Source organism: Mucor velutinosus (genome assembly GCF_035048745.1).
Source record: "Mucor velutinosus strain NIH1002 chromosome Unknown tig00000041, whole genome shotgun sequence".
Classification (NCBI taxonomy): domain Eukaryota; kingdom Fungi; phylum Mucoromycota; class Mucoromycetes; order Mucorales; family Mucoraceae; genus Mucor; species Mucor velutinosus.
Window position 1 is genome coordinate 1,445,449 of NW_027041905.1, and position 16,660 is coordinate 1,462,108.

Here is a 16,660-nt window from a genome sequence, read left to right on the forward strand (position 1 = left end):
TTGCATATATGAAAACATAGATCACACTTCACAATATCATCATGAGTGATTTGCAAGCGAAAACTACTGACATCAGTGAAAATAAGATTGCCGTGGCTGCGGCTATCATTCCATTCTCTATCGCTGGTGCATTGATCCGTATCGCACTAGAAAGACTACAAAATTACACTGGTGCTCCGGTTTTTGGTCTCGTCTATGCTCAATGGGCAGGCTGCCTTATCATGGGACTAACTAACAAGAATAAGAGTACACTGTTTCTATGGTAACAAGGATATATATGTCCTAAAATGGTTAATATATACTAATTTGTTTATTTTATTTGTGTGCAAACCGAAATCAAAGGTATCAACCTATACATCCAGGCATTACAACCGGCCTATGTGGCTCCATCACTACCTTTTCCTCATGGCAGCTTGGTATCTTCAAAGAATTTGCCAACTACAATGGGCATGCGCATACAAGAGGCAAAAACGTACTAGCGGCAATGTCTGAATTCTTGGTGACACTTGCCATGTCGTTGAATGGCCTCTTGTTTGGCCAACACATTGGAGACATGCTCTCAAATCAGATAGAAAAGAGACACTCTTTGAAAAGTGAACCGAAACTGATAGCTCGTGGATATTCACTCAGGTACATGTCAAAAAAGGACTACTTGACAATTACATTTGCCTTTGTATCATGGCTTGGCGTCGTATTTGCTGCCATCTTTTCCCCTTATCAAAGAGATCTTGCATTCGCCTGTGTGTTTGCTCCTGTAGGTGCTCTCACCCGCTGGTACCTTTCATTCTATAACGGAAGACTACTCCATTTTCCAGTTGGCACTTTTGCTGCTAATGTGTTTGGCACCATTGTCCTTGCCGTTCTCGCTTTGGCTCAATCCAGCCCTCATATTACTGCCATTGCTTGCGATGTAGTCGCTGGCTTAGCAGGTGGCTACTGCGGTTGCTTGACCACTATCTCTACGTTCATGGTAAGATTTAAAGGCAATAAGCCCGGAAAAGTTTATCTGAAATCATCAAATATTCACATATTTAGGTTGAGCTAACTACATTGCCAAGAAGACCAAGCTACATTTATGGGTTTCTATCAGTGGCAATAGCTCAATGCTTTATGTTTGTCATTCTGGGATCCTACATCTGGTCGACAGGAGTGAATCCCATGTGTTCTTGAAGCACTGCCATCATTAATACCATTGAAGCCATTGGCTCGATCGCATTCCGTTTAGCCATTCATACTATATATCATCATTCATATCATGCATTCACCTAGTAGGCTATTCAGTAGGCAGGCATTTTTCTTTTTAACTTATTATTAATACACGTATTGTTTGGCCTCAGAAGGATCAATTGGATTTTACAAAACTGTTTCTTTTGCGCATTCTGATTCGCAACGAAAAGTGTGCTCATCTTTGACCAACAATAAATTGCTGGCTCGGAGATTGCCTACTTGTTTGTTTAACAAAATAGGTTGTTCAAGCCATGCAAAGTTGTGGGTTACGGTTTGCAGCCATGCTATGGTAAGTAGCTTGCTATATCTGCAAAGACACTGCTGTTTAGCGTATGCATAGTTTTGTATGTCTATAACTCAAAGGATCATAGATTTTGATGTTACTCTAAAGTGTCTGATCAGGTAACATTTCATCAGGCACTGAACAGAGGCAGTATTAAAGTGGCTTGTCGAGACGTTTTTTTTTTTCTCCAACCAACATGGTTTCGATTTGTATTGCTTTACCAGGTTTTTTTTTATCTACATTAACGCAGTAATATGGCATTCAAATTCAACTTTACTGTAAGAGAGGGTTTAGAACATGGACTTGTTATATGGACTTTTAATGTTTGCTCTCCCAGAATGAGGATCTCGACCTCGAAGATAATGAAGAAAATCAGCAATTGGAATCGAGTCTCCATGATTTGAGCATTGACGAAAAGAAGGAAGCATTAAACCAAATCCCTAGCCGAGAGTACGATATTTTTGTAAGATGTCTAGTGCGAAATCATGTTTCGTAAGGAGATCTAACCGGTGAGAATAGTCTTCACCTTTACCAAATGTCATTCAAGCTGATATTCTTCACATTCCTAATCTCGAAAAACCACTAATGAAGCGTACATTAGCTGATGTCAAGTTTCAAATGGCCGAGCAAGACAATCTCGTCGATGATACACAAGAAGCAGATGTTGTCAACATGTTGAACTTGAGCGGCAATACTGATTTGATCAAAGGTGTATACGAGGGTGGATTCAAGACTTGGGAATGCTCCATTGATATGGTGCAGTATCTATCAGGATTACCAGAGGAACAAATTACAAATAAGCGAGTTTTAGAGGTAAGCATAGAGCGTATTGATGGGAGCTTTATGTAGACATCTCATCTGCTGTATTATAGCTTGGTTGCGGCTCATCTCTTCCATCACTGTACTTGTTATCCCACAGCAGCACCAATCGAGTCGACGTCCAAGATTACAACGACCAAGTCATCCGCTACATCACTATACCAAACATCCTTTTAAACACCGTATTGACTGTTCAGGAACCATCAGCAGCTAAAAACGAGGAAAATCAGGAGCCATCAGATTCTGAGGTAGATTCAGAGGATGAAGAAGAGGAGGATGACGAGGAAGGAAAGCGCATTGAAGAAGATGCGGATACATGTGATGCAGAGGCCGAGATTTTAAGTGAAAACATTCCCACCATGTTGCAACAACTTTCATCTCGCACAAGAGCATTTGTAGGTGATTGGAGTTCTTTGCCCGTAAGTGTTCACTATGCTACTAGTCATGTTGGACAAAAATGATGCTAAAAGGTACACACGCACACGCAGGGACAATTGGACGTCGATCATGAAAAGTACGATATGATTGTTACATCTGAAACTATCTATGCAGAACACGCCTTGCCTGATTTGATTAGCGTGTTCCAAAAAGCACTCAAAAAACCTGATGGTGTCTGGTAAACATTTGCAATCAATTAAATTAGAATTTATAAGGTGAATTTGCTGATCCCATGTCTGTGTAGTTATGTCGCTGCCAAAACTGTCTATTTCGGTGTGGGTGGAGGCATCTTGCCCTTCTGCAATCTGTTGGTCAAGACAAAAGACTGTGATGGCGATAAGCTCAAGTACGAGAAAGTGTTTGAGAGCGAAAGCACTGTCAAGAGAGAAATCCTTAAGGTCTCTTGGGATTTGTAGATTTGTATAAAAGAGGTGGCAATTCACGCTTTTCCAGGCCCATGTGTGTAACTCAACTCCCACTCCTCGCATTTTCCTTTTTCAAATTTCTGTTTTATACAAAATGTTATCAATAAATTAGAAACGCCATATTGGTGAGCATCATATCCAAGTAGCCTTTTGTGTTGGCTATAGCAATGCTTTTTATTTGTGTGCGTTTGTATGCGTAAATGTGTGTGTGGAGATCATCGCATGTCAATGTTTTTTCGGACAACCGCAAATTTTGGAAAAATTTCTTCTTTAGAATGTCAAGAAGTGTGTGACAATAATACAATTATCAAAGGCCTTTTTGTTGGTTCATTTGAGTTTCTAGCTATTCTCTTTATGGGACCATCAGGTTATTAACTAGCCAGTGTGTATTATATATAATTCAGCCAGGTACCACCTTCAGACATATATACTTGAGAGCGTCGTATTCCGAGCAATAGAGGAAGCAATGAAGAAAAAAAGCAAGAAAGAATATACATGCAAGATGTCTAAATACCAAGATTTTAATCTGATTTATTACATATATTAATTGTCGAAATGGAAGAAAGTGCTAGTTGTAAGACAGGCCATCCTTTATCAGTCTCCACAACGCGTGTTTTCTCTTGGTTACAAAGTATCATGCTACAGAACAGCAAGTGTATATAAAATGAGACCCATATGATAGTTTAGCTTTTTTATTTCCTTCTTTCTATATTTTCATTTACATTCGCACATTTTCATTTCTTCACCCACTGCCAATATCAGCTTGCCATGAAATTATCCACAGTACTTGCCTTTTCATACATGATGGCATTTGTCCGAGCAAAATCACTCGATCTAAGCGAATATGGTCTTTGCCAGACTCAAGGCGATTCATCTGATTGCGCATTTGCATGTCAAGAAATGGTTCAGGGACGAGGCAACTGTATTTTCAACAAATGTTATTGCACTGAAAAAGCAGAGATCGGTAAATGCGAGGACGATGACCACGAATCTTGCGATGCTCTGTGTCAAGATATGTCTCCAAGTCTCGTTGGATTTTGTATGGATGATCAGTGTAACTGTATTACATGAAGCGTTTACCGAGATTTTTCAGTAACGTACACTCACACACTATACATCAACATGGTGTTGTAAATATTCCTTCTTCCTCAGCCATTGTTACTATTATAACTGTTGCTATTTCCTTGTACTTTAAACCGCCTATTTACCACTAACAATACCTCGACTAATTTCTTTAATGCATTTATGCAAATCTTCCCACTTGTCCGTTCCAACTCTAATAAACTGTTATGCGCACTCCCTTTCTATCCCAATGTGTGTGTCTCCTTCTCCTAACTTTTTTTAATATGTACAAATAGCACAACTTATAAAGAATTCAAACTATTTGCCAATTTGTCTGTTTGTCTCTCTTTTTCCTCTCTTGCAATCAACATGTATTCATCATTAGCAACTATTCTACTATTACTGCTGACAGTAACAGCTCATGTCGAACAAAAGGGAAACTGTGATGTAGCGACAGATGATCTCTTGTGTCGGTATTCCTGCGGACCACTTCAACTACAGCCCATGTGCGTCTCTGGTGTATGCTACTGTACTGATGTAGGCACTGGTAGCTGTAAAACTGGAAATAATGGTGATGGATGTAAAGCTGTTTGCGAGTTTTTGTCAAGGTCATCCAATGGCTGCTTTGAAGGTCAATGTAATTGCCTTTAAAACCTCATTTCCTCCTTGTTCGTCATACTATCATGCACTCTTCTCGCTTCCCTCTACATTTTTATTGTAATAAAATCATCTGTCTTATTCATACAATACACGTATGTATCCAGCCATTTATTATTAGTAATACGAATTGTATTTCTTGTCTGATAACAGATCAAATGTAGGTGATTTGCTGCTGAATTTAAGGTAGAGTGGTGTAGTCGTAACTGTGGTAGCTGATTCCAGCTCTTTATCAGCTGAATAAGACGAGGGAGAGTGATACGCAGTGTTGACTCTTAGGGGCTTTGAGCTATTGTACCTGTAGCTATATCTATCGTTTTGCCTCTCCTCTTCTGCAACCACATCATACTCCTCGTCGTCGTCGCTGCGACCATTGTCATATGCTTCGTCTCCTCGTCTTGCTCCTCCTCCTCCCCCTCCTCCTCCTCCTCCTCCTCTTTTGCCACCGCTGCCATGGAATCGCTCGCTGCTGTATTTGTAGTAATACGATGAGGAGGGCGATCTCTTTCCACAGTAATAAGCGGACGATGCTTTACTGTTGCTAGTAGTATGATTATCATAAAACTCAGACGATCCGGTACTAAGATAATTGGCTCCTTTCAGCAGATAATCGGAAGAATGCTCTCTGTAGGGACTCGGCAGAGGCAGACTAGGTATGCTTTCTCTGCTGTAGGCACAATTGTAGTAGAATTCGCTGTGCTTGTCTCTTGTCAATGTAGACGAGGGGGTCAGCAAACCAGAGCGATTACCTAATGTTGTTGCAGAGTAGATGGACGAAGGTGGATCAGGAATATAGCGACCCCATTTTGGCTCTTGTGCTGCAGGCCGAATTGCGTTTTTGGCCACTGCTACTGTGGATGATATTGATTTATCATTACATTTCTTTGTGACAAACATGACAAAAGCGACCAAGATGGCCCAATTGATACAGAGAAATATTGCACAGATCCAGGTTGTGTCACTCAGCATACATCTATATCACATCAAGTATTGTTAGCATTGCAATGACAACTGGCTTAATTAAGCTCCACCTTTGATACAACATGGGATAGAACTTGTCTCGTGTAGAGTCCAGCAAGTAGCACGAGTTCAGTAGGCCAGATCTCTCGACCTTGACATGTCCGTCTGTCCAAGGCTCTATGGACTCAAACAGCGTAGCTGTGATGATGGAGGCCAATGCAGGCAGAATCACTAGAGATCCAATGCATTTGTCGAGAAAATAGCGGGTAGGCCGCTTGAGCCATGTTGCATTGAGACAGATCGCACAGCTTCCAGCCAGTGAAAGACAGAGAGAAATGTACCAGGTAAGATACTAGAAAAGTATGTCAGGATCTACCTCGAGCGAGAAAGTATAGTGGTACATACCTGCCAGTGTCCAGCTGTCAGCCAATCTGGAATACCTGTCTGCGTATTCAGTGTTAACAAATGCAGTGCCAGATAAGAGGAAACCTTACTTTTTCTCGGTAGGCATTCAATAAAAGACACTGCGATACATGACAGATGAATGCAATCACGCTGATCAGCAAGACCAGAAATCGCAACACATTTATATACCAAATGAACCTCATTTTATTAATTACAAGAGCAAAAGACGAGAGAGAGAGAAAGAAAGAAAGAAACAAGTACAAGGGATGCTTACATGGATCATCCAAGATGCTGCTGGCACTAGCATGCAGGGAATCCGGTCTCTTTGTGCTTCAAGGAGACGTATACGAAAAGTATGGTTTGAATGTTGAGGAAAAAATAGTGTTCTTTCCCTCCTTTTTTTAAAGGAGCTCTCTCAAAACTCTTCAGATTCTATCACTAAACCGCAAGTTTTGCATGTCTGTGTTGTGTTTCCATCCTCATCCTCGACAGAATCATCAAATTCGTGCTTGTGCGGCCCTTCCTGTCGCTTTCTCTCCCAAGTACTCGTCATGGTGCGTCGTCGTAGATCAGCGAGCTTCTCTTTGAACTTTTTGTCCTTTTTGTCCTTTTTCTGTGCCTCTCGTCGTTCGTATTCTGCATCTAATCCCTCGGGTCCATCCCATTTCTTAAAGGCGTATTCCTCGACCATCTCTCTGACGTACAGCATCATGTCGTTCCATGTGGATTTGTGTGGATTAGGCTTGGACCAATGTGGCAATAGCTCGGGATCCTTCAATTCAGCTATATACTGCACATTAATATTATCCGCTGTTAATATGTGCATATACATACGATCTGTCAGTAAATAATCCTCCTTGGCCTCTGTCTTGGTGATCAAGCTGTACTTTTCAGGAAACTTCTCTTTGCATGTTGGACAGAGAAAGATGTGAAAGACGTTGAAAAATACGGGATCCAGGTCCATTGAACTGCACTCTTTACATTTGGGGTTTTCAGATGCCTCCAACGAAGGGGCTGCTCACATGTTAAAACCTTGTTCTTTGCTGTCAAATGTGTGTGCTAGCTACCACTTACGATAATAAGGTTCTATGGCATACGACTTTTCCTTTTTGTTTTCATCAAATTTCTTTTCATCACTTGTTTCATCCACGATAAATCCACCCTTACTATCCACCAATGTGCTCAAATCATACTCATAAAAGGTCTTGATCCACTTTGCTTTCTTGGGAGCTTCATGCGGTTGTGCTTGCTCCTTTGCTTTTCGTTTCGCAGCCTGGATCTCTAATGCTTTAGCCTTGTTGGCAGCAATTCTATCTAGTTGTTCTTGTGTCAGCCGGCTAGGTGCTGCTGCTGTTGTTGCGGAGGAGGTTTCTGGCATGATGTGGTATGAAAGAAAAAAAAAAGGATCAAATCTTCCAGATGGCATTGAATACTTTTTTGCTACGCATTAACTGTGACTTTAATCACTGTCCTTTGAATAGGGCGTGATGGTATATAGACATGTCAAGGGCTTTCAGCTGTAGAGTTCAGCATGAAGAACATATCCCAAAAATGCTGACTACACTGCTCTCTAGTTGATGCCGTCTCCATTGCCTGGACAGAGGTCCTTTTACATTGCTCATCAAAATGGACATGCCAGTGGCTCGAATGCAAACAGATTTCGATTGCGTCCAATGTCATCCAGCTATCACTAATATATATACTGGAAAACTATGAAAAAAAATACACAAACAAATCATATCCTTTCAAAAATTTAAAGAATTGTGTGCCGTACAAGGTGAATAAACCCACCGGCAAAGTCGGCAATGGGGAGGGGGTTTGGGGGAAGAACATAACGCGTCTAATTCAACACTTGATAGCATTGATTTATAGGAGGGTTTTACCATAACGAAGCAAAGGTGCAAAGCCATGGTAATAAGACGTTTAATCCAACACTTGGTAATATTGATCTATATGAGGGCTTAATTGCATCTAACAAAGATGTGATTCATGCTGTGTAAGTAAACTCAATAAAGCAACAACCAAATTTGGCAGCTTTCAAGCTTTCATATCTTGACTTGTAGACCTTTCCGAGCCGCCGGAATGACGCCAAACAATTGTGCTTGAGTAGTAGTAATATCCTGACACCTTTGCTCAACTTTTTGAGCCAAAAAAACATGACCAAAAATCAACCGAAAACCATGAGGGGTAGCTCACGGCTTTCATCGAAAATCAAACGATCGCATTTTTCACCTTGAAAATGAAAACTTTTACTATGGTATATATTAAATCAAATTTTTTTTTTTTTTTTGTATTTAAATGTGTTTTTTATTTATATATTAAATCAAAATGTTTCTCTCGATCCAAAGCAACCCCTGAAACCACTTTTAAGAAGTTTTCATATGCAAAATATGACTATTTTTGCTAAAAACCTCATTTTACACTTTTTGAAATTACTCAATAACTTCAGTCAAAACATTTATAACAATTAGCACCATTGGAAGCGCCTTGAAAAGTGCTTCAAGAATGTATTAGGAAGCGTAAGTTGATCATTACAGTTTATATAGTCGAGTATAACAAAATAGATTAAAGAAGTCGAAAAAAGACGAAATCTGTCCAATCTTGAACATTTTTCTTCGATTTTAAATCGAAAGATGGAGTTAGTAATAGATCCTTGAACAGAAAAAACTAGCTGAGTTTGAATAAAACTTGGCGGTGGCATTGCTGCTGGATGACCTAAATGCCTTTCTGTTGATAACAATGATGATTGCAATGCTGATTAAATGGGGATCATGGAATTGAAAGGACAATTGCTTAGTGTAAATACTATTTTTGGGAGTTTTTCCCTATAAAGATGCCCTTTGCAATGACAATACCTCAAAAAATCGCTGTAGATCTTACACAAGTCCTGTGTTTACGCATAGCCAGCTTTATGTCGCCATCTCAAGAGCAGCATCAGCGAATGGACATCCCTCCTTCCTGAATCTGATATATTCTTTTTTCTACTATTAATTGATTGTTTAAAATCTACCTGATATCTCTGATCTGAATTATCTTCGGCGAGAGCCCGCAGGGCGACGCTGACATCGAGCGTAGCGAGATAGATCGGCTAGTTCGTAAATACACATTGTTCATGTAATCGTTTTATTTTATTTTTCTTTTAAATGTTCAATCATAAAGATATATAAAACTTGTTAAAAGATTTATTCGCGGTTACCACGACCTACACACATTCCATATAAGTAATCTCTTCTCTATAACGCACTCCAACAACTTACCAAGACCACCACGGAACTCAGGCTTGAAGTCACCGTTGGCTCCCTCCTTGCGTCTGTAGTTATCACGATCACCACGAGGACCACGGTTCTCACGGTCGCCACCGACTAAATCACCTCACTGTTAGTTACAAATCTTACATCAGATCAAAACTCTCGACTTACAAGCACGACGAGGAGCAGCAGGACGAGCAGACTTCTTCAAGGTAGCGGGAACAATTTCTTGAGGCAAGTGAAGATCTATGTTGGAACTGTCAGTATACTGCCGCTCTCAATGCCATCATCTACATAACAAAGAGTGCTTACATTCACGGAGATAATCAATACCCTCATCAGTGAGAGTATAGTAATACCATTGCCAAGAGAATTGGGTCTTGACGAAACCCTTGGAGGTCAAAGATTGCATGATCTTGATGACTTCGAGGTTGGGGACATCGAGATCGGCGTGCTTGGGAAGGTTGTAATCCTTAGGAGCGACAAGGGCACCATCTATAAGAAGAGATTCTTTGTTTAATACTGAATGTGTTGCTATTGCTTTTTCTGTTCCATTTACCCTTGAAGAGAGCCTCGTAGATAACCTTTCTGTTTTGCTTAGAGACAAGCATGTTTGTACCTTGAATAAGGAAATGTTAATGCCAATGTTACTATAATATACATTTGCAACAGAGATCAACAAGAACAGAATAGCATAATTGTCCATGGGACCATTTACTGTGCTGTCATTTGTGTATATGAGTCCATATGTTTGCATCTGAGCATGTGTGTATGTGTGGCATTTTCTATGACAAAGGTCTATCTGCTGTTCCTTCATCCAAATGTTGGCATCCATCATATTGATCAATCCATCTCGTTCTCTCTCATCTTTGCTGACGCTGTGTTGTTCTCTATATGTATCATCCTCGTCTGTTCTGTTCTCGCATCTCTCATTGCACTTTTACATATTAACTTACAATGCGATGATGAAAGAGGGGGCTTGTCAATATTCGGCAGCTTCAACCACACAATACTTCCTTTCCCAAATTCCCCTTTGGTGAGGATCCAAACCCCGTTGTTCGAGGGTTCATGTCTTGATCCACATTTGCAAATGACCCGGACTTCGTTTGGCCTCCCTTCCTTTAATGTATGTAGAATCCGGACGTCAAACAAAAGAGTCACCACAAATGTTTATTAGAATGTCCATCAAACATCAGAAAAAGTCTTTTTTCAATACAACATACTTCATTGCACCATGTCTACCAGACTTCCATTCACCAAGATTGTGCACAACCCCACCAAGCCTGAACTTGTTTTAGCTAATGGTCACCACTTTTTAGTTTTAAACACCAGGTAGACACACTTTCTCTTTGTAGCTTCTGTAACAAATCCATCTGACATGTCACTTTCTAGTACTGGCGAATTGATCAAATCTTACCCTCAAGATGCCAACATTGATAATGTCAGTGATTATTATCGTAGCATGCAATTCAACAAGGACGGTTCCTTGCTTGCTACTTCTGGCGAGAACAAGGAAGTCTGTGTTTGGGATACCAAGGATTGGTCATTAAAGTTTTCTAGGTAAAGTGCAAGGTACGCCGATCTGATCTATATTTTTTTAGTAACCATGACAACCTACATGTAGACCTGCTTATAAGCGTGTCAATGCTATTGCATTCAACAAAGACTCAACTCAATTACTTGCTGCTGATAAGTTTGGTGATGTCTATCTGTAAAATATCAACAATACATGCCCTACATTGAACCTCGTATTAATCTATTACACAGTCATCCTGCCGAGCAAGGTGCTGAGGGCCAAGAGAAGCTTCAACCTATTGTTGGTCATGTCTCCATGGTGACCGATATGGTAAGTAGATGGTAGTATGCTTGTTTCTTGCTGCTAATTTGCAAATGGATAGTTGTTGACATCTAATGATAAATACGTTGTTACATCTGATCGTGATGAGCACATTAGAGTTAGTCGTTTCCCCAACGGCTACAACATTGAATCGTTCTGTCTTGGTCATACAGAGTAAGTCTATCTTTATATAGTTGAACCCAATTCAAGACAACTCAACATTTTTTGTACATGATAGTGTTGTTACATGTATTGACATCTTGCCCTGGGATGAGGCCATTCTAGTATCAGCTGGTGGTGATGGTACCGTCCGTCTTTGGGACTATGTCAAGGGAACCAACAAACAAGTTATCGACCTGAAATCCGAGATTGAAGCTTATAAACCTCCTGCTGCTGATGCCAATTCTGAGGATGCTATTATCAGTGCATTGGCTTTCGATACTAATACCAAGACGCTTGCTGTCGCATTTGCCAAGTCTCCTGCTGTCCTCATTTTGAACTGGAAAGAGGACGTTGGATTCGTGTACAGTGAAACCAAGCTTGCTCCTTCACCTATTCTTGATGTTGCCTATGACTTACAGGGTAAACTTTGGGCATCTTTGGATGGAGAGAAGCTCATCCATGTCTTTGGTGATGATGAGCAAGAGTTATCAAAGCAAATCAACGCTGCTGAAGTTTGCAAGTCTGATAAGATCTTTGATCTTTATACTATCTTTGGCCTTCGCAAATTCCTCGATCTTCCCGAGAATCAAGCAAATGAAGAAACAGCCTCCAACAAGAAGAGAAAGACGGAGTAAACTTGGTCCATTGACAAAGTTGGCATGTATGCATAGATTGTAGAATATTGTATGGAATAAAATATTTATATAAAATGTAATGGATGTCCCTGAATAGTCTGTATTTTTATGACAAATGGGAGAAGGCAAAATGGAATTTTAAGAATATAGGATAGAATCAAATGACGTTGCGTTAGGGATTGGGTTTAGAGTATTCCCTGCCGCAATTCGATTATACAGTATATCTTTTTTTTTTTTTTTTTGATAAAAGACATAATCATGATGCCTTTGCGCCACTTAAAGTCTTGATTTATGCGACATTTGGTGAAACAGCGACACTCAGTTACACATTGTAGAAAAAGACTATTGTCATCAGTAACAGATATTAGAGAAGCTTCTACTGTGATCCTTGCATGAAGTCCGTACCTGGATTTGGGATTAGATAAATAATTTAATGGCGTAAATATTGTAAAAGATAAGGGTATTAATATTATAAAATCTAGGATAAATCTCTCTCCTCCTCTGATGATTGTTCTTCAATGTCTACTAATTTTGTGCTTTTCTTGGTATTGCCGATTGTATTGTTGGAGTTGATGGTGGAAATAGGCATCAGTTCACGATCTAAGGATGTGTTTTCGGAATGATTGGAATGAAGAAGGTGTGGGTATTCGATTTCAACAGCATCTGCGTCTTCTGCTGATAAGGATGCAGGGTCGTTTGTATGGGTATGCGATGAAATGGCTGATGTAATGCCATTGATGATGTTTCCGAGTGCCGAATCCCTTCTTCTATGGTGATTGAAGATTGAGTTTGTATTGGGCGAAGACGAGATGGGCAATTGAATGGCACCACCACCATTTGCACTGCCGCCACCTCCCGATGGCTGTTGCTCGTCATTGCGATCCAATAATTGGGAAGCCATTGAAATACCTCTAAACACTGAACTTTGTCTGCGATGTCCATGATGTGCATGACCACTGCCAATTCCGGTAGTACCGCTAATGGTGATGTGAGGATTGGCCTCTTGCCATGCTTCAAAAGAAGCCGGATTGTTGGAGTGAGTCGATCTGGCAAAAGATGTAGCACCAGATGATGTCAACGTATTCGCTGTTCTCTTTCTGTTATTCGCGATATGATCACTTGGGAGCATATTCACCCGGTCAAGTGCTTCTTCGTCCGAGAATGAAATAGCTGTACCACTGTCGGCACTGATTGATAATGCAGGCGAGTTGCTGCTCTTGGTGCGCTTGGATGTAATCAAATAGACGCCCAGAAACTCAATAGCACAGCCCGACATGAATCTTGACATCTGTTCCATGCCCATGTCGTCAAAATCGTGATAAAGTACTGCACTTCCAATGATGGCCGACACAGTAAACAGCACAAATTGGGTTGGTATCACCTCTGTTGAGTCGAATCTCTGCAATGCCTTGTTGAGGTACTTGATCTGCAAGACGGCTGTAACAACCAGCACAAAGATGAGGAGGTATGATACAGGATAGCTGTAGATGGTGGTGGTGAGAACATACACATATAAAATACGCTTCAAGATACTTACGCAAACATTTTAAAAAAGGTTAAACTCAATAAGGATGCCACGCTCTTGGTGGAAAGAACGGTGTAACCACCTAAATTTTGAATCCCATTAGTATAAAATGTCAAAATATACGAGGTGCTGTTACATACCATAGATGGCTACCAAACCCAAGTCAATCATGATGCTTGAGGCGCCATAGATTGGAGACAACACCGTCAATGCCACAATAGCTACACCCGTTAGAATAAAATAGATGATGGATTGCATTTGAGTAATCGATTCCATGATTAATTCAGGTGATAGCTATATATAAAAAAAAAAAAACGTGGGTTAATACCTTTATGTCAGCCGATAGTATCTTTTAGGTAACCCTACAGCAACTTCCTCAGAATTCGAGCTGAAAACGACCATAGCAGCACCAGACACTGCCAGTATAACACCGATCAAATCTCGCTTTCTAAATACTTCTTTCAACATCAGTGGTGCTAAAATGACATTAGCAACCAAGGTGGTTGTGCCGAGTGGTGCAATGGTGGATGCAGGAGCAAATCCGTACGCTACAAAGTGTGTTATTTTACTGAATCTGCTGCCTAGTAGCCGCATACTTACCAACAAAATTACCTACTTCTCCTAGAATCATCAGCGAGATTCCCAACCACCACAATTTAGACTTCAAGTATTCAGTGTCTCCTGATTTTGTCTGCTCTTGCGCCATTGTCATAATGAATTTCTGATGCTCTATTAGCTCTGCCTCAGATCTATTCTGCTGTTCTAGTGATGATCTCGGTGAGGAGTATCCGTCATCTGGTAAGAATCCATTGTAGTGTGCTGTAGATATCCATTGAGGTGGTTCGTCCATGTTGGCAAAATAATTAGCCATCTGCCGTTCTTGTATGTTGTTGTGCTATGAACAAGGAAATTACAATGCTGCCACATGTGCCTCTAGACAGAGTACTTACTGCTCTCTTTTGTACGTTTAAAGCTACTGATATCAGTGCCTGCCCTTGAAGTAAGATTTCATGTTTGGATCATTTGGGTAGTGCACACACTTACATTGCCACATACGGACACCAAGACACCGATAAATGTATTAAAAGCAACGTCGTTTGCCTCAGGCTGCTCTGCTACGACCATATTTCTACTTGGTTTGATGGTCCCTTTGTCTTGGCTTGAACCCAATACTGCAGTAAATGGAAGGAAAGAAAAAAGAAGACAGAAATAAAAATGAATTTTCGTTTTATGTTGCTTTTGCGCCTATTCAATAAATTTGAAATCGCATGTAGCACCACCAACCAACAACCCCTTCTTGTTTGGTTTCCCCTTTTTCCGTCTTTTCCGTCACAGAAAAGTCAACTAGTATTCATATGAAAGGATGCTCAATGCTACAGCGCAGCGTCTAAACAGACGATTCCTAGTTTCGACTACTTTTTGCTGTGAATGCACCATTATTTTGGTAGCTTGCAGCATTCTCAGATACGATTCCGAGTTGACAGTTTATCAGTCAAACCTTTACAGCTTTGGCTATTGTCCCGCACTTTATCAAGTCAGTTTTAATTCATGCAAATTCGATAGAAAGCACCTACGTAGAGTCAAATTTGGTATGATACACTAAGCTCTTGAGCTAGGCAACCTTCATGGAATGCCCATGAAAAGATATCTTGATCTGATCATGTTGAGAATCCTCTTTCATGCACACATCATACAAAATACATGCAAACATGTTTGATTTATTTGTCATGAGGTAAAATTGTTAGATGGCCACCATATACCTACGATTTTGAACTTCTCGGTAGGTCGAAGGATCATTGGAAGTATATCTTCACGTTGCTGGTCGTTCTGAGAATATGTGGATGTTGATTGCTGCTACTTTCTGATGTGGTGTCATTTGTTGCTTCTCTTGAAGAAACCACATTGAATGCATCAGGTGTTTTCCAACTTGAACTTTCAAAGCATCCTGCTTCCTTGAGATATCCATCATCTGAAGAATCGACTGTGCGCTTTCGAAAGATAGGCGTGCTGTCGAGAAAATTCTTGAATCCTCGACGTGATGAAGTATCTAATTTGAGGCTAGGTACGTCGAAAAGAAATGCAGCAGCCCTAGATGCGACTTCTGCGTGTGTCATTTTATCATTTTTCTCTTGAAAGTTACCACGGCCAGATAGCAAATTCAAGTAGGCAGTAGAGCCAGGATAGATGGTAGTGTTGGAGGTCAAAGGACCGCTGTAAAGTTTATCTGATTTCTTGAGTGTAGCAGACGCCTCTTCATCCATCATTCGCCTAACACGGTCAGACATTAGACTCAACTCGTCCACCATCATAGTTGATGGAGAGTATCGATGTTGGCTAAGGTGTTTGTGCTGATTATATGGTAGTAAGCTTCCACTAGCTGTTATAGCTAAAGCATCGTCGCTGGAGTTACTGAGAGACAAGTTGTATACGCCCTTGGTCACCTCTGAAAGAAGCAATGAGCTTACTTTTAGCATCACCCTTCCTTCTCTATCAACAAAGAGATTAATACACTGCTATTATGCGAAACAGATACAAAGAATCATTACGGGTTCAAGGTATACGCTCTAATGATGCTTTGACCCGAAGCCTGCTACTCAAATGTTCTTGGTACAACGATGGCATTATTAATCGTTAATCTTAGTTGACTATCCATTATTTTCAATGCAAAGTTAAATACAATTGCGTGGAGAAAAGAAAAGGGAGTCTTCTCTTTCTTGTTGACAACTTCAATTGAGTACATATTTTGTTTAATTGCAAACAACGTAATCTTTTGTTCATTGACTTTGTTGGATAATGATGGTTTATTTGATTATCTTTTAACATGATTGAGCAGAATTTCAGTACGTTTATGACTTATGATGCAATCAACAAAAGTTTTGTCATGCAATTTTCCGAGATGAAATGGTTTTTGAAATGGCATTCAATTGTCAAATCTACAAGAAAACAATAACAGAAGAAGTGATGGTATACTTGTTGT

General features: G+C 40.3%; 8 protein-coding genes across 8 annotated transcripts; 3 read left to right on the top strand and 5 right to left on the bottom strand.

The window, feature by feature from the left end:
* Window positions 1-41: 41 nt before the first annotated feature.
* On the top strand, window positions 42-1,170 carry ATC70_000640 (uncharacterized protein; the record flags this gene model as incomplete). The annotated part of the gene is made up of 3 exons (XM_064820052.1): window positions 42-262; window positions 343-970; window positions 1,036-1,170. 3 exons carry the CDS (start codon window positions 42-44, stop codon window positions 1,168-1,170), a joined length of 984 nt encoding a protein of 327 aa, XP_064683972.1.
* Window positions 1,171-1,764: 594 nt separating this feature from the next.
* Window positions 1,765-3,183, top strand: ATC70_000641 (uncharacterized protein; the record flags this gene model as incomplete). Its single annotated transcript, XM_064820053.1, has 6 exons — window positions 1,765-1,788; window positions 1,848-1,973; window positions 2,030-2,323; window positions 2,383-2,748; window positions 2,818-2,945; window positions 3,012-3,183. 6 exons carry the CDS (start codon window positions 1,765-1,767, stop codon window positions 3,181-3,183), a joined length of 1,110 nt encoding a protein of 369 aa, XP_064683973.1.
* A 1,845-nt stretch (window positions 3,184-5,028) lies between these two features.
* On the bottom strand, window positions 5,029-6,382 carry ATC70_000642 (uncharacterized protein; the record flags this gene model as incomplete). The annotated part of the gene is made up of 5 exons (XM_064820054.1): window positions 5,029-5,884; window positions 5,943-6,145; window positions 6,213-6,223; window positions 6,277-6,311; window positions 6,366-6,382. 5 exons carry the CDS (start codon window positions 6,380-6,382, stop codon window positions 5,029-5,031), a joined length of 1,122 nt encoding a protein of 373 aa, XP_064683974.1.
* Window positions 6,383-6,691: 309 nt separating this feature from the next.
* KEX1 (Cell death protease) lies at window positions 6,692-7,654 on the bottom strand (the record flags this gene model as incomplete). The annotated part of the gene is made up of 3 exons (XM_064820055.1): window positions 6,692-7,059; window positions 7,111-7,290; window positions 7,351-7,654. The coding sequence occupies 3 exons, from the start codon at window positions 7,652-7,654 to the stop codon at window positions 6,692-6,694; spliced, it is 852 nt and encodes a 283-aa protein (XP_064683975.1).
* A 1,804-nt stretch (window positions 7,655-9,458) lies between these two features.
* On the bottom strand, window positions 9,459-10,135 carry ATC70_000644 (uncharacterized protein; the record flags this gene model as incomplete). The annotated part of the gene is made up of 5 exons (XM_064820056.1): window positions 9,459-9,478; window positions 9,534-9,638; window positions 9,696-9,770; window positions 9,837-10,019; window positions 10,084-10,135. 5 exons carry the CDS (start codon window positions 10,133-10,135, stop codon window positions 9,459-9,461), a joined length of 435 nt encoding a protein of 144 aa, XP_064683976.1.
* A 623-nt stretch (window positions 10,136-10,758) lies between these two features.
* On the top strand, window positions 10,759-12,158 carry ATC70_000645 (uncharacterized protein; the record flags this gene model as incomplete). Its single annotated transcript, XM_064820057.1, has 6 exons — window positions 10,759-10,856; window positions 10,917-11,084; window positions 11,149-11,235; window positions 11,292-11,370; window positions 11,423-11,535; window positions 11,600-12,158. 6 exons carry the CDS (start codon window positions 10,759-10,761, stop codon window positions 12,156-12,158), a joined length of 1,104 nt encoding a protein of 367 aa, XP_064683977.1.
* A 478-nt stretch (window positions 12,159-12,636) lies between these two features.
* On the bottom strand, window positions 12,637-14,808 carry AHP1_1 (peroxiredoxin type-2; the record flags this gene model as incomplete). The annotated part of the gene is made up of 7 exons (XM_064820058.1): window positions 12,637-13,639; window positions 13,696-13,765; window positions 13,824-13,977; window positions 14,050-14,231; window positions 14,284-14,578; window positions 14,634-14,672; window positions 14,728-14,808. The coding sequence occupies 7 exons, from the start codon at window positions 14,806-14,808 to the stop codon at window positions 12,637-12,639; spliced, it is 1,824 nt and encodes a 607-aa protein (XP_064683978.1).
* Window positions 14,809-15,476: 668 nt separating this feature from the next.
* Window positions 15,477-15,992, bottom strand: ATC70_000647 (uncharacterized protein; the record flags this gene model as incomplete). The annotated part of the gene is made up of 1 exon (XM_064820059.1): window positions 15,477-15,992. The coding sequence occupies one exon, from the start codon at window positions 15,990-15,992 to the stop codon at window positions 15,477-15,479; it is 516 nt and encodes a 171-aa protein (XP_064683979.1).
* Window positions 15,993-16,660: the final 668 nt, after the last annotated feature.